We start from the raw sequence: 15,000 nt of genomic DNA, 5'->3' as shown, positions 1-15,000 counted from the left end.
GTTTTAAATTTACATTAACAGAATGGCAATAACCAATTCGTAATGTCATTCTAAAAGCTATGTGTAATGCCCTAGTAGTGTAGTACTGTGGTAGGAGGATGTTTCCAATGACTGTTACATCGTTCCATAGTCGGAAAGGTTAGCATTCTTAATATCTGAAATACATTCATTTCTGCTTAGAGCTGACAAATTTACCATGTCCCATTGGATGGGTGTACTTTCGCTTCAAGTGCTACTACCTGTCCTCCATTGAGAAGACATGGCTAGAGGCAAGAGGGGCCTGCAATTCAAACCAAGCAGATCTGTTGGTTATCAGCGACATGGAGGAAGACGTAAGTGTGTGTGTGTGTGTGTGTGTGTGAGAGAGAGAGAGAGAGAGAGAGAGAGAGAGAGAGAGAGAGAGAGAGAGTGAGAGTTACTGAGTCTTCTGAGTTTAACTAATTTGCTTGGTTTGTTTGACCTATTTGACCTGTGTGACAGATTTTCATTGACAAGTTCAACCAAACGGGCTGGATTGGACTTCAAAGGACTCAAAACAATTGGAAGTGGGTTGATGACACACTGCTCTTCAGAGGGTAAGCAATGAAAAGAGCTAAGTTGTATGAAGCTAAAGAAAGAAGTCTGAAATGATCATGTCATTGTGAAAGTTACGGCTAAAAAAAAAGTGCCTGTGTGCGCAGGCACTTTTTGTGCATGAACGCATTGCCAAGCGAATCCTATGTCAATTGGGTGTGCGGTAGGTACCAGTCACAATGTAAGCAGGCGTGTGTGTACGGAGCAATATTGACAAAACAGCGACCGGCGATCTTTGGAACTTGAGTTTGCGGTACAGTCAAACAATGGTGGAAAACATTAATGAGGGCCTCATTGGCTACCTACCCCCTAGAGCAGTGATTCTCAAACTTTTTTCCCTGCGCACCCCCTTGTACATTTCAATTGGGTTCGCGCACCCCCTGAGTGAATATTTTGGTGTGCTGATGGCCGCGCAAGTATGGATTCATTGCTCATTCACCGCATATTAAGCACAGTCATTTTTGGGGAATCCTCTTTTGCATACAATAGTCTTGCAATTAAACTACACGTCCAATGCATGGAAGTGGACCCTTCCAGCATATAATGCACCATACTATTAAAAACTACTTCATGTCCATTAATGCTAGATAAAAACTCACATAGCTCTATTCAACTTGCGCACCCCCTTATGGCAGACCGCGGACCACACTTTGAGAATCACTGCCCTAGAGGATACCTCCACTATCGTGTGAAGTACTCCAGTTGTCCTGTAGCTGTACTGTATGTGCACTCGGTCACACGTAGTTGCATGCATAGTTTTAGACACATAGCAAGTATGTCCTCTGCCTATATTGTAACATGTTGTCTTGTCTCTCCTGGTGTCCCTGCAACAGATACTGGAGGCGGCCTCTGCCTAACAACACCGTAGGAGATTGTGTTCGGACCATTCCAGATTTCACCAATTCTGCCTCTGGGTGGAAAGCAAGTTTGTGCGACTCGGAGTTGTTCTTCTATTGTGAGAAATCCCAATTGTAAATTTTCTCTCCGCAGCCTGATCTGTGACAACTTCAGAATATATTCTCAATTTTTATGTACAGTGACTTCTGAAAGATGCATATGAAATAAGTGATTATCATTATGCAGTAGGCTTTATAATGCCAGATGTATTATGAGCCAAACAGCTAAGTGTGTACTATACTGCCCTACAAAGGAAGAGTGCAGTAAATATGCCAACATTGAAACTGAGAAAAGGGCCTTCAAAGCCTTGGTATTAGGTTGCATAATTATTGTAGTTAGTTAGTGCATTCGACATGGCAATGATCTCTAAAATGGGAAACATTTGGACCATAAGGCTTTTTCACAAGATAAAGGAGGTGCTATGAAGACAATTTTCAGTCTAAACTCAAACAAAATATGTAGTTACTGCTCTTTGCCTTTGTAAGGCAGTATACTATATATACTACATACTATATGCGTGGAAAAATAAAAGTGATCTGTAGAAGGCTTTGCATGTTCCTTATTTTTAGTGTGTGTGTGTGTGTGTGTGTCTGTGTGTGTGTGTGTGTGTGTGTGTGTGTGTGTGTGTGTGTGTGTGTGTGTGTGTGTGTGTGTGTGTGTGTGTGTGTGCGTGTGCGTGTGCGTGTGCGTGTGTGTGTGTGTGTGTGTGTTTAACCCAGCACAGCCATGGGTGGCAGGAAGCAGGCCGGCCCACACACGGGAGCAGAGAGTGCGTTGCAATATGCGGCCTTGCCTCCTCCACTTGATTTTCTCCTCGCACCAGGAAGTAATATGTCCTGATGACATCACTTGGACATGTAGCCTCGCAAGCCATCCTACGTACTTCCGCCAAAGGATTGGCTCCACTACTGTAGTCTGGCCGTGCTTCTCTGTGGAGTGCCTGGAGCAGTAGAATTTTGATCGCAACGCCCCCCCAGAAAACAGCCAATAATCGAATACGCCCCCCGCGTGGGGGCGAAAGGGGGAGGACGCTCGTGACAATGACGTACACATCTGCGCCAGAGCCATTGGTCTGCGCTATGTTGTTGTTGAGTAACTGCCAGCGATTGGGTGAGAGGTGTCCAATAATTTCAAACCATAACTGAATGCAAGCTTCCTGCTTCCTACAATTGCTTCAGAGCAAACAAATGCCAGACCATAAATACGAAATGAAATGGTAGTATTATGGGATGGTCAGGACCAGGCTAACTGACAACAGCATTACATTTCAATATCTTGCAAAAGCTCAATTGTAGAGTGTTTTTCTCATTTGCAATTGAGATGGTGAATGAAAAACAGTCCCTCAAAAGTTGTTGTGGCTAGGCTGACAGCTGGGAAACTTTATCGTTTTCTCCACGGAGGAGGGGCCAGGAGGCGGGACGAGGAGACAAGCGCAAGTGGAGGAGGCAAGGTCGCATATTGCAAAGCACTCGACGTGTGTGTGTGTGATGGTAGCATGCTCAAAGCACTTCACAGGGCAGGGTGGTGAAAAGGGTGTTTGGCATTCAGTCCACCTTCCCTCCTGGCAATGTTAGGAGTCGCAGGAGGAGAGAAGTGCCGTACACTCTCAAGTTAAATAAACAGTTTTTAATGTGACAACGTTTCGGCCTGTCGGCCTAGGGAAGTCCGACAGGCCGAAACGTTGTCACATTAAAAACTGTTTAATTAACTTGAGAGTGTGCGGCACTTCTCTCCTCCTGCAAGTGCATTTTCTGGTTGCCAGCACCTCTGTTTCTGGTGTGCGTTTTGCACCTCCACTCATCAGTGTTAGGAGTCAAACCGGCAACCCATGGTCTACAATCCCGTAAGTCGGCAAGAGCCGGTAGGAGTCGGTAACTGCCAACCTCTGACTAGCTCGATGAGCCGTCATCCTACGCAGAGGCGCATCTTGTCAACAGGCTTGGCAGGCAGCCGCTTGGGGCCCCCAGCTTATAGATGGTGAATAACAGCTAAGACTTAAAGTACAGTAGTGGCGATATGTTGCAAATTATCATTCTTTTGAATTTTCGCTTGGGGCCCCAGCTTACCTTAGAATCGCCTCTGATCCTATGGGTGTTGTATAAAGGCATAGATGCATACATGTGGCCTTTTCAGATGGCCATCGTCATCCAGCTTCTCAGTAAGTACAAACATGCTTTCAGTCTTACTTCTGCTTCCTTCAATCTCACGCCTTCACCACATTTCCATATTCAGCTAGGTCAGCTAAATTAAACCCTGATAACCTGTCTCCCTCCAATAGGCTACATGTATTAAAGTTTTTTTTGGTTTCAACTTACTCACGTCATCATGTACAGTAACTTCCACTCTGTGCTTTCAAATGTTGAGGACATTGAACACGCTCATTGGATGAGGGCAAGCATAACTACACACCTTGTAGAGTCCCGCAGCCGACTGTCAGAAAACATTCTGGTAAATAGATACCATTACACGTTACAATCAAATTACAGTAGGAGTTGTTGGATTTGTGTCATGTTCTCTTTACTGCACCTTGATTGCTCCTAGTAAGGTCTGTTAAGTGTCCCAATGGGTATTGCATACATGGAATGGGGAAAATATCAAAGTATATCTGTATATCAAAGTAATTAGCTGATTAACAGTTATTTTGGCACCTTACACTTGGAGTACATTCAGAAAATGTTAGTATCCAGAGGAAATACAAGTTTATTTTTTATTAACATAAAAATGATTATAAATGATAATGATTAACAATGATAATTTACCTTTTTTGAACATCTGTTAGTTTACTTTTCAGTTGTAAAGCAGATGAACACTCGTTCGCGTTCTGTTGCTGTGGGTGTGGGTGGGCGTTTCACTGCTGATGGTCACCACAGGACTGTGTGTCTACTACACCTTCAAAATAGGCCAAGAAAGAGATCAGCTACTGAGTGGCCGCAATGCGTTACAACCAGGTACAGACTGACTCTGGCATTGATTTGCTTATTTTAATGGCACCTTCTATGCAGAGTGTGATGGTCCCTTATGAAAGGCTGGGATGACCTATGTCCAGAGTCCCCCAGCTGAAAAGAGACCCCCTGATAACATTATTATTTTAATAAAATAGCAAGCTTGTGTGTGTGAATACCCCTTCCTGAATTATATGACCAAAAATGCATATAGGCTATATTCTAAAAGGCATATATTTGCAGTACTATCCACAGAGTTGCCATGTCCAGAGGGATGGAGTCCCCACGCAGGGAAGTGTTACTTTCTCTTTGGTACTCCATTAACTTGGACTGATGCTCGTAAAATGTGCCAGAGTTTGGGGGCTGATCTAGTGACCATACAAAGCAGGGAGCAACAAGTAAGGCTGCACATGTGTGTGTGTGGGGGGGGGAGAGAGAGAGAGAGAGAGAGAGAGAGAGAGAGAGAGAGAGAGAGAGAGAGAGAGAGGGAGAGAGAGAGAAAGAGAGAACTCAATTAGTCTAACCCATATCACAGGTTTTTATCACTCAGCTGACCAAAAGGGGATGGATTGGACTCCAAAGATATGATGTCATAGGCTGGAACTGGGTGGATGGCTCGCCACTCGACGCAGGGTGAGTTCCAATGCCAATTCAACATATTGACATACAATATGGTATATTTTTTTTATTACTTTATTATTTATTGTTTGTTTATTTTTTCCCAAAAAATTGTTTGTCTGTCTTTCCTTCTTTTCTATCTAGATACTGGAGTCCTGGACAGCCAAACAGTGACAGTGAGCACTGTGCTATGACCGGATCACCTGAGAAAAACCCAATCCTCACCTGGCAGGATTACCCATGTAGCTCACGATTCCAGCCCATATGCGAGAAAGAAGCTAATTAGTGATTTATTTACAGGAATGTAAGCACTAGTGACAAAACCATACTGGTATTATGAAGCCATAATAGCCCACCATGGCATGCGCAGAAACTTTGTGCACATTGAGAACTATGTAAATACATACAAAGGTGTGACACTGCCTACTCATGTTGTACTGTAGTTGTTGTACTGTAGTTCATCTCCAGACTTCATCTCCTTTTCCACTTTCCTACAGTTTTTGTCAATGTTAGGTTTTTTGAAATAACCAAAATAACTTGATCAATATATGTATTTGTAACTTTTGCACATTAAAAAAAGTTTGTCATTTCTGTGTGAATTGCAAATGCTTTTGTTTGTACACCCTTGCAACAATTTTAATGCATTATCAATTGCTTTTGTCACGTTACTCAATCCAAATAGTAAAGAATGCCATAAAATGAAAATAAAAAAAAGAAATAAAGAAGTCTAGAATCATTATGTAATCCACATTCAGTTTTTTGCATTGTGTGTATGTGCAGATTAGAGATGCACCGCATCCTGATTTTTAGGATCTTGCCGGATACCGGATTCGGAACCGGATACCGGATCCTACAAAGGGGTTGAAACACATAGCCTACTCGCACACGTGGACCCTTTTCATCACGTTGGCTCAAACTATTTTGACTGAAAAGCCTCGGCTACCGGATCCTGGGTCCTGGAACCGGATCCGGATCCTTTGAAAAACCCTATTATCCTGCCGGATCTGGAACCGGATCTTGGATCCGGTGCATCTCTAGTGCAGATGCATGCTCAGATGTGCATGTACCATATGTGTGTATACATTGGTCTTAAAGGGGTATGCCATTATTTTGGGCTTAATACAGTTAAAATCGTTGGCCAGGGTTTATAAAGGTGGTAAAGTGTCTTATTTTTCATGCAAGCTGTTGTCTTGCTTTAAGACAAGTTAAAAGAGGGAGCATGTCGCTAAGCTGGTGAAAGTCAATGGATCCATGTAGCATGCTACAATGCTACAACATGATACAATGCTTAACATGAAAAATAAGACACTTTACCACCTTTATAAACCCTGGCCAACGATTTTAACTGCATTAAGCCCCAAAATAGTGGCATACCCCTTTAACTGCAATTGCACATGTGTACTGTATGCGGAACCTGCTCTAAATAAAAATGTAGGCTGAACGAGACAGAAGGAAACCACAAAGGTGGTAAACTTAGATTACAGAGCAGCCATCCGACTTCTGTGTTTCACTGCTACTTGCAGACACATAGGTGGGCCACATCTCAGTTACACAATTCCTTTATATTGTTATACACACGTTAAAGATAGCGGATGATGGATGATGGACGATTACATAGCCACCTGAACAACAATTTGAGTTCTACAAAGCTGGTTTTCTCTCTCTCTCTCTGTCTCTCTGTCTCTCTCTCTCTCTCTGTCTCTCTCTCTCTCTCTCTCTCTCTCTCTCTCTCTCTCTCTCTCTCTCTCTCTCTCTCTCTCTCTCTCAAATTCAAATTCAAATTCAAAGGTTGCTTTATTGGCATTACTCAACACGCACAAGGACACACACACACACGACTGTCACCTAAGCCTTTATAACATGAATGTTGCTTATAGTCATAATCATAACCTTGGATGCTATCATACTGCTTCTGTGTTTTACTTCTGCTTTAGTCACATGAACTCTTCACCACAACAGTCAGCAAAACTGAACCCTAAGAACCCATACAGACTCAGGTCAGATACTTTTTGCTTGCAAGTGTTGAGGGCAGAAAAGAGATACATTATTGAACCCGCTCAATGGATGAGGACAGCTATCAGAACGCTATCAGAACACAACATTCTGGTAAATAAATGGCAGCTGAATTAGCTATTCTTTGGGAGTGGCTATTCTTTTGAAAGTTTTGAATAATCCTTAGAATTGTTCAGTTACTTTTAATTGCTACATTTTCTGTGGGTACTTAACCAGTACGTATTTTAAAGAATCATCAAGTTACTAAGCAATGTTCTTTCACATTTTAATTACTTACTTTTAATATGGGTACGCTTTTTTGTTAAGAACATAACCAGTATAGTTTAAACAATCATCAATTTCATACACAACAGTCTTTCAGTTCAGATGATGTGATGACTTGCCAATTCTTTCTGCTGTCTACTCTGTACCTTTCAGGTCCAAAACAGAATAACAGGCCCTCTCGTCCTGCTGCTGTGGGTGTGGGAGTGATAGGTGTTTTACTACTGACAGTCACCACAGGACTGTGTGTCTACTACACCTTCAAATTAGGCCAAGAAAGAGAAAGTTTGCAAAGCGACTGTAGTGCTATCGAAAAGTTATTGAATGATTATCATGCCTTAAAGGAGGAAAAAGACACATTATTGAGAAATTATAGGGCTTTGCGTTTGGAAAAAGACAGACTTCAGAGCAACAACAGTGCCCTAACTACGGAGAAAGACCAGTTACAGCGCAATTACAACACCTTAACCCAAGAGAGAGACCGGTTACGAAACAGTAAGTCAAGTATTTCCAAGGAAAGGAACCAATTTCTGTTTTGTCAGACTTAAATGTGTGCACTTAGTGTATTCTTTTTTTTAGAAAACAAAATAAGCTATTTGACTTAATAGTGGGATTAATCAGTAACAATAACTCATTATGATTGCCCTTGATACATAAAAAAGAAAAGGTAGTGTGGAATTTTTGTATGTCAAAAATAGGACCAACCTAAAACTTGTTTAACGAAAACCATAACAATAGAGAACTGGAAAAGATCGGCAACATTTTTTTCTCCTCAGTAAAAATATGATGTTTAAGCTTTCCCCTTAGTCTAGGTTTCAATAATGCATAGTGATACTGCAACAAGACCAAATCAGTGAAAAGTTTTGAAACTTGAATAATATGCCTACTTATGCCTATATGCCAAAGTGTACTATTTTCACAATATAATTTCATTGCTGAGTTAAGTTTTGTCATTTCACAACTTTTGCCATATTCCACACATTTCACTTGATATGAGTATGGATACACAGGATATATCACTTTCATTTATTCATACAGATTTGCCATGTCCAGAAGGATGGAGTGTACTTGGAAAGTGTTACTACATGCCTCCTTTTTCGCAAAGCTGGACCGAAGCCCGTAGCACCTGTCAAGGTGTGGGGGCTGATCTTGTGACCATTGACAGCAGAGAGGAACAGGTGAGGCCTCATGTGTGTGTGTGTGTGTGTGTGTGTGTGTGTGTGTGTGTGTGTGTGTGTGTGTGTGTGTGTGTGTGTGTGTGTGTGTGTGTGTGTGTGTGTGTGTGTGTGTGTGTGTGTGTGTGTGTGTGTGTGTGTGTGTGTGTGTGTGTGCGCGCGCGTGCGTGAGGGCAGGTGGATACAGTAAACTAACCATGATGTATTATAAATGCAGCCATACATATTTACAACTTCTTGTGAATGCTTGTGTCAGTCATTATAAAACTTTACGAATTATAGTCCATTATAGCCCTTTATGAATGCCGTTATAACCTCTTATTGTGAAGAGGGAGTTAATAGAAAGTACTACTAAGTAATACTAACTAATCTATCCCACACCACAGGCTTTCATCACTAAGCTGAACTCCAATGCATGGGGATGGATTGGCCTGCAAAAATATGGGAGCAACTGGAAGTGGGTGGATGGTACGCTTCCCAACTTAAGGTCAGTTTTCTGTATGTTATGTTACTGCATACCCTATCGTTGAAGCAAGAAGTAGTTTTCACCTTCCATCAATCAACAAGTTGAAGATGGAAAAGTCACATTCTCACATATTATACGCCGCATTTGGCTTCTACACTAGTGGATTGTTAATCTCCACAGACATCGAGGTCAATCAATTGTTATAACATAGGAGGCCAAGTATTTCATTTGCGGATACAATTTTTGGAGTAGTGGTTTGCACTGGAAATAATGAGAGTAATGACAATAATGAAAACAATTGCTAGTTGCTGAACATTAGAAGAATAATATGATTATGATGACTATTATTAAAGAGAGACAATGGTTGCCATTTTTTTTTCTTCTGTCTAGATACTGGACACCTGGACAGCCCAACGGTGGTGCCAACGAGAACTGTGCTATGACCGGATGGCCTGACGCAGGCGGAAACCCCATGCTCACCTGGCAGGACTATCCATGTAGCTCACCATTCCGACCCACATGCGAGAAACAAGCTAATTAGGGGTTTATTTGCCTCGCTTTCACACCTGTGTTTGCCTGGTTACCACCAGACCTAATCACAAGGGAGTGATTGTGCAAAGCAGTATGGGAATTCTCAGGTTACACCAGTGTAGTTCCGCACAGCTCCACTTAGGTGCTGTTAACACTTATCCGGAGATTTTAAATGTGGATATTTTTTATCCTGTTTATGTGTAAAACGCAACATATGGATAAAAATAAAAATTCCCTTGTAACAGTCCCAGTTAAGCCACCTAAATGTGCTATTCTTTAAATTTGGATTTTTGAAAAACAGATTTTAAAACTCTGTTTACATGTAAACGGAAGGCCAAAACCAGTGCGTTTTCAAAAAGATCCATATACATGTAGGTGCAAACAGATTCTACAGTATGTAGGTCTGGGAGGGGTGCACATTGAATTCACTTTTGGAAGGTATGGCTTTATACTGATTGTGATGCTAGCCCACTGCTTCGTGCGCCATTGCAATAACAAAGGTATTTTGCCACCGATAGCCTGTATTGTGTTGAATTGCGAAATCCAAATTAAATGTTTCCAAATAGCATGTGTACCGCACTATGAATGGAACTGTATAATAAAAGTACAACATAATCTTAAGAAGGCCTTGTGTAATCCATATACAATTTCTGTCATGCATATTGGTGCGTGTGCATATGCATGCAGATGTGCAAGCAGGTAGCCTTACTGCCTTTTTACATGGGTATTGCATGCTGATGAACATTTTCATTTGCTTCACATACACTGTATAAACACTTGAAAGGACAGTGAGTCACCAAAAATAACTATGATACAGCAGTGGAAATAATCAGCAGAAATATCTATTCTACTTCTGTGTTTTACTTCTGCTTGTGTGGCTAAAATACGTGAGTCCAACTCATGCCTTCCTATATATTTTCCCCGAAAAGGACCTTGTTGTTGTTGTCCTTTTTTTCTCAAACTGGGGTTATCTGTCTCACACACACACACACACACACACACACACACACACACACACACACACACACACACACACACACACACACACACACACACACACACACACACACACACACACACACACACACACACACACACACACACACACACCACACTGGGCAAAAAAGTAGGCAGTGAAAATGTGCTGAGCAATGGTGCCAAGTAAAGGCAGCAGGTCTCCGACTCTGATCCCGCCAGTCATGCTAAACCCCAGAAACTCACTGACACACACACTCACACACGCACGCACACACACACACACACTCACGCACGCACACACAAGAATATCACACCACACCGCCAGTCATGCTCTGTAACCCCCAGTAACTCTCTGACACACACCACCTAATCCCCGGTCCTGCTTGGTATACCCCAACGCTTCACACACACACACACACACACACACACACACACACACACACACACACACACACACACACACACACACACACACACACACACACACACACACACACACACACACACACACACACACGCACACGCGTAGTAGCACAGGTACGGCTGTAGACACACACACACACACACACACACACACACACACACACACACACACACACACACACACACACACACACACACACACACACACACACACGTAATAGCACTCGCACACGCACACACACACACACACAGACACATGTATACCACACGCACACACACACATACACACACACTCGTAATCGCACTCGCACGTGCACACACAGACACCGACACACGCATACTACACACACACACACACACACACACACACACACACACACACACACACACACACACACACACACACACACACACACACACACACACACACACACACACACACACACACACACATGCACACACACACACACATTCTTAGTCTCTACCACTTCAGTCTGCTACTCTGCTACTTTGCTGCCTTGGCCGAGGCAGGCGAGTGGAGGGGTGGGGGACGGTACGGTACGGTAGTGGGAGTGAGTGGGGGGACTGACACAAACCGAGTCTGACTCGCAACCCTGAAGCCTCCAGCCGAGCGTGGAAACCACAGCACAGCACAGCAGCGCTAAGGAGAGGAGAAGTAGAGCTGAACAAGTGGAGAGCTGAGCTAAAGACTCCTGCCCCTGACACTAGCACAGACACTATCGTACCACCACCGGGGCCGGATTAATGCTCAGGCTAGATATGGCTGCAGCCTAGGGGCCCCCACCCCACCCAGGGGGCCCCTGAATGGCCAAAAGTGAAACATTGCATCATTTTGATAGGATGTAATATTGAAAAATTCACGTGTCGTATCGACTACAGTTGGTAAACAAGTTATCCTTAATTCCTAGTTCATAATTATGACACTGTCCATGTAAGTTTGTCGGGAAATTTGGCTTCTGGGGGGCCCCACAGCATCCTGTAGCCTAGGGGCCCCAGGTCATCTTAATCCGGCCCTGACCACCACCACCACCTCCACCAATCCTGCTGCAGTTGAGGCTGATACACCACCACCACCACCACCACCTCCACCACCACCACTTCTGCTGCAGTTGGGGCTGATACATTACACTGCACTAGACGAGACTACACTCTGGTCTACACTCTCGCTGCCCTCTGCACTTCACTTGTGGCCTGACTGGGCGGTGAACGACACCCTTGTGAGCGTGTTGGAGGATGTGTGGAGAAGTCGCTTTCTTTGTGTCGCGCCCGAGTGAGAGAGGGAGTGGAAGTTCCTTCTTCCACAGCATTTCCAATCTGTTCGAATCAGCATTTCCAATCTGTTCGTTCAAGTTCAAGCTTCCCGTAGCCCTTCTGAATGAATTAGCATTAGCAATAGCAACCCAAATAGTTATTATACCCAGGGGTGCACATAACTTTTTTAGGCCATTACTCATATGCGCACCAGTAAATATGTTTTGGTACGCACCTCATCCGCGGTAAAAAAAAAAAAAAAAAAGTCTACTATCTGCAGTGTCGAAGGATAAAACATGATCACCACGAACGTTGACACATGTTGTTTGAAGGCTAATGCAACTGGTGCAAGGTAGCCTAATCAAATTTGTTGTTAGTTTGGTATTCTTTAAATCTTAATTAGCCTACAAATGTCATCTTCAAGTTAAGTGATTATTGTCTGGATTTCATCTGTTTTGCCGATTTCACCGTCATGCCTGCTAACTGATGCACAGAGGGGGAATAAACTTGTATGCGGTGTCCGTTTGGAATATGGTGGGAGGAAGCTGACGAAATTAAAAAGTGGAGCTGGCCGGGAACTGCGTGCATTTTAGAAGCCACGCGCATGGATGCATGCTTTCAGTTTTTAACTTCTATGCATCGGAGTTGCCAATGAGAATGACGGGGGTGCGCGTCCATTCTGGGAGTTAACAGACGGTACAATTCCATAATGATGGAGGGAGGAGGAGAGAGCCAGGAGCTCAACTCGGTCGCGCTCGCGCTGACTGTCGTTAGATTTACAGTTGATATGCGAGTGACATGTCTATTTTTAGGCATTCATGAGAAAACGGGACACATCGCGTCCCTTACCTGTTCAACACGGAACGCATGCTTTCACTACCACATACGGAACGATTCCGCATTTCAAGGGACTGGCACTACATTTCTGTCCGCTCATCGTTAGCCTCAAGCCACAGCACTTGGAGCCACTTCTCGTAAAGTTTTGTTTTTTAAATCTCTGACTCAATTTTCTTTGCTGTTGACGAAACTCCAAAGAAACTGATTAGGCTACTGTTGTCTGTTTCTTTTTGGACATGTTTGACCATTCACCAACATCAACAGTCTGGTGAGATAGTCAGTACGCAAGTGCGCTGTAGTGACCGAGGTGGCAGTACGCATTGCTATTTTTGAGTGCGCATGCGCACCTGCGTACCAGTTATGTGCACCCCTGATTATACCAAAATAGTACAGATATATGCCATCCACTGCATCCTGTGCATTGTAACTTGTAGTGCGTTTATATCACGGCTCTGCGGTGAAATAGTGCAAACCGAAACAGCTACAACTATGCTCCAGTCTTAGGGGTCTTACACACCAGGGTGGTAAAGCGTCGCGGAACGGCCGCATTTTTTACATTGAATCATATCTGTCCTTAAACACCAACCGGCGGTAGTCGGGCGTCAGCGGCGCGGGAGCCAGCTCCGTGCCGCGCGGCATTTGGAAAATAGAACACAAGCGTATTTTTCACGCCGGCGACCGGCAGTGTCTCATTCAAATGAATGGCAAAGTAGCACGCTAGCTTTGGCTGCTGGGGGGTTTTGAACAGGACTGGCCGTGCACGCCGACGCTGTCAGTGTGAAAGGCAGAGAAAAACACACCGGCCGAAATGAAGCAGGAAGACCGCGTTCGTCCCGCGACCGTTCCGTTCGGCTTTGGTATATATTGCTCCTTACTGGTATAGTAGGATACAGAGCAAGGCTGCCACAGAGCTCCAGATGCCGAGCTCAATATGGGGGGTGGCTTCAGCTCAAGTGTGGATGTGATTAATGGGAGGGCCTTTCCCATCATAGACAAAATAAAAGCCACTCTGTCTCCTCCATTCACTCGTGCCTTCCCCAGGTCTCACTTACTTCATCCCACCTCATCTCTCTCTGTCAAGATGCCTCTCCATCGCAGCCTATAGTCATCCATTCCTCCATCTATTTTTTTTTCTCCGCATGCACTTCCTCACCGACTTTATCCTCCTTTATCTCTGCCTTCCCCCCTCGCTGTCACACATCCCCCCTCTGTGTGTGTGTGTGTGTCTCTCTCTCTCTCTCTGTCTGTCATACACATTTTATCTCTCTCATTCTTTCGCTCATTCTTATGCCATCTCTGTTCCATTTCTCCATCTCTCTCTTTCGCTAACTCCTCTCTAACACTCTCAATCTCTCTTTCTCTCTATCACACATGTTTTATCTCTCTCCCTCATTCTCTCTCTCTCTCTCTCTCTCTCTCTCTCTCCATTTAATCTCTCTCGCCCTCTGTCTCCATCTCTACATGCATTTGTTCCACTCTGCTCTGCAAGGATGGAGAGAGAGAGAGAGAGAAAGAGAGAGAGAGAGAGAGAGAGAGAGAGAGAGAGAGAGAGAGAGAGAGAGAGAGAGAGAGAGAGAGAGTGCAGGGCTCCCAGCAGGGTGCCTCACAGTGCTGCCTTCCTCCCAGGAGCTTCATGGGTTCTCTTAAGCTCTGATACACTAGGCCTACACCAGATTTGGCACCGGGGATTTAGTCAGTGTGTGTGTGTGTGTGTGTGTGTGTGTGCGTGTATGTGTGTGTGTGTGTGTGTGTGTTTGCGTGTGTGTGTGTGTGTGCGTGCGTGCGTGCGTGCGTGCGTGCGTATACTGTATCTCCTGGCATGATTCATCACGGTTTTATCATTTCATTCACTTCTCATCCCCCTCCTCTCTTGTTTTCTCTCTCTCTCTCTCTCTCTCTCTCTCTGTCTCTCTGTCTCTCTCTCTGCTATGCCTTGGAATGATATGCCTCATTATCCACATTCTTGCATCTGTACGGCAACATAACCTGATCACCAGGGGCAACAGAATCTTGA

General features: G+C 44.0%; 2 protein-coding genes and 1 long non-coding RNA gene across 3 annotated transcripts in view; 2 read left to right on the top strand and 1 right to left on the bottom strand.

Moving 5' to 3' along the window:
- unc5cb (unc-5 netrin receptor Cb) overlaps positions 1-15,000 on the bottom strand; it is a 360,953-nt gene that overhangs the window by 126,164 nt on the left and 219,789 nt on the right. The window lies entirely within an intron of this gene.
- Positions 191-1,582, top strand: LOC134460083 (CD209 antigen-like protein E). The gene is made up of 3 exons (XM_063212553.1): positions 191-332; positions 481-575; positions 1,407-1,582. The coding sequence occupies exons 1-3, from the start codon at positions 321-323 to the stop codon at positions 1,546-1,548; spliced, it is 249 nt and encodes an 82-aa protein (XP_063068623.1). The 5' UTR covers positions 191-320; the 3' UTR covers positions 1,549-1,582.
- Positions 8,349-10,048, top strand: LOC134460082 (uncharacterized). The gene is made up of 3 exons (XR_010036974.1): positions 8,349-8,482; positions 8,866-8,966; positions 9,336-10,048. It is a non-coding gene; the product is annotated as an uncharacterized LOC134460082 (long non-coding RNA).

The sequence above is a fragment of the Engraulis encrasicolus genome, chromosome 12, assembly GCF_034702125.1.
Source record: "Engraulis encrasicolus isolate BLACKSEA-1 chromosome 12, IST_EnEncr_1.0, whole genome shotgun sequence".
In the NCBI taxonomy this organism is placed as follows: Eukaryota; Metazoa; Chordata; class Actinopteri; order Clupeiformes; family Engraulidae; genus Engraulis; species Engraulis encrasicolus.
Note: the sequence above shows the minus strand (reverse complement) of the source record. Positions and strands in the feature narration are given on the sequence as shown.

Excerpts from the sequence above, each read along its gene's own strand:
- LOC134460083 (XM_063212553.1), top strand. Across the intron at positions 576-1,406 it reads GACACACTGCTCTTCAGAGG|ATACTGGAGGCGGCCTCTGC; the intron begins GTAAGCAATGAA and ends TCCCTGCAACAG.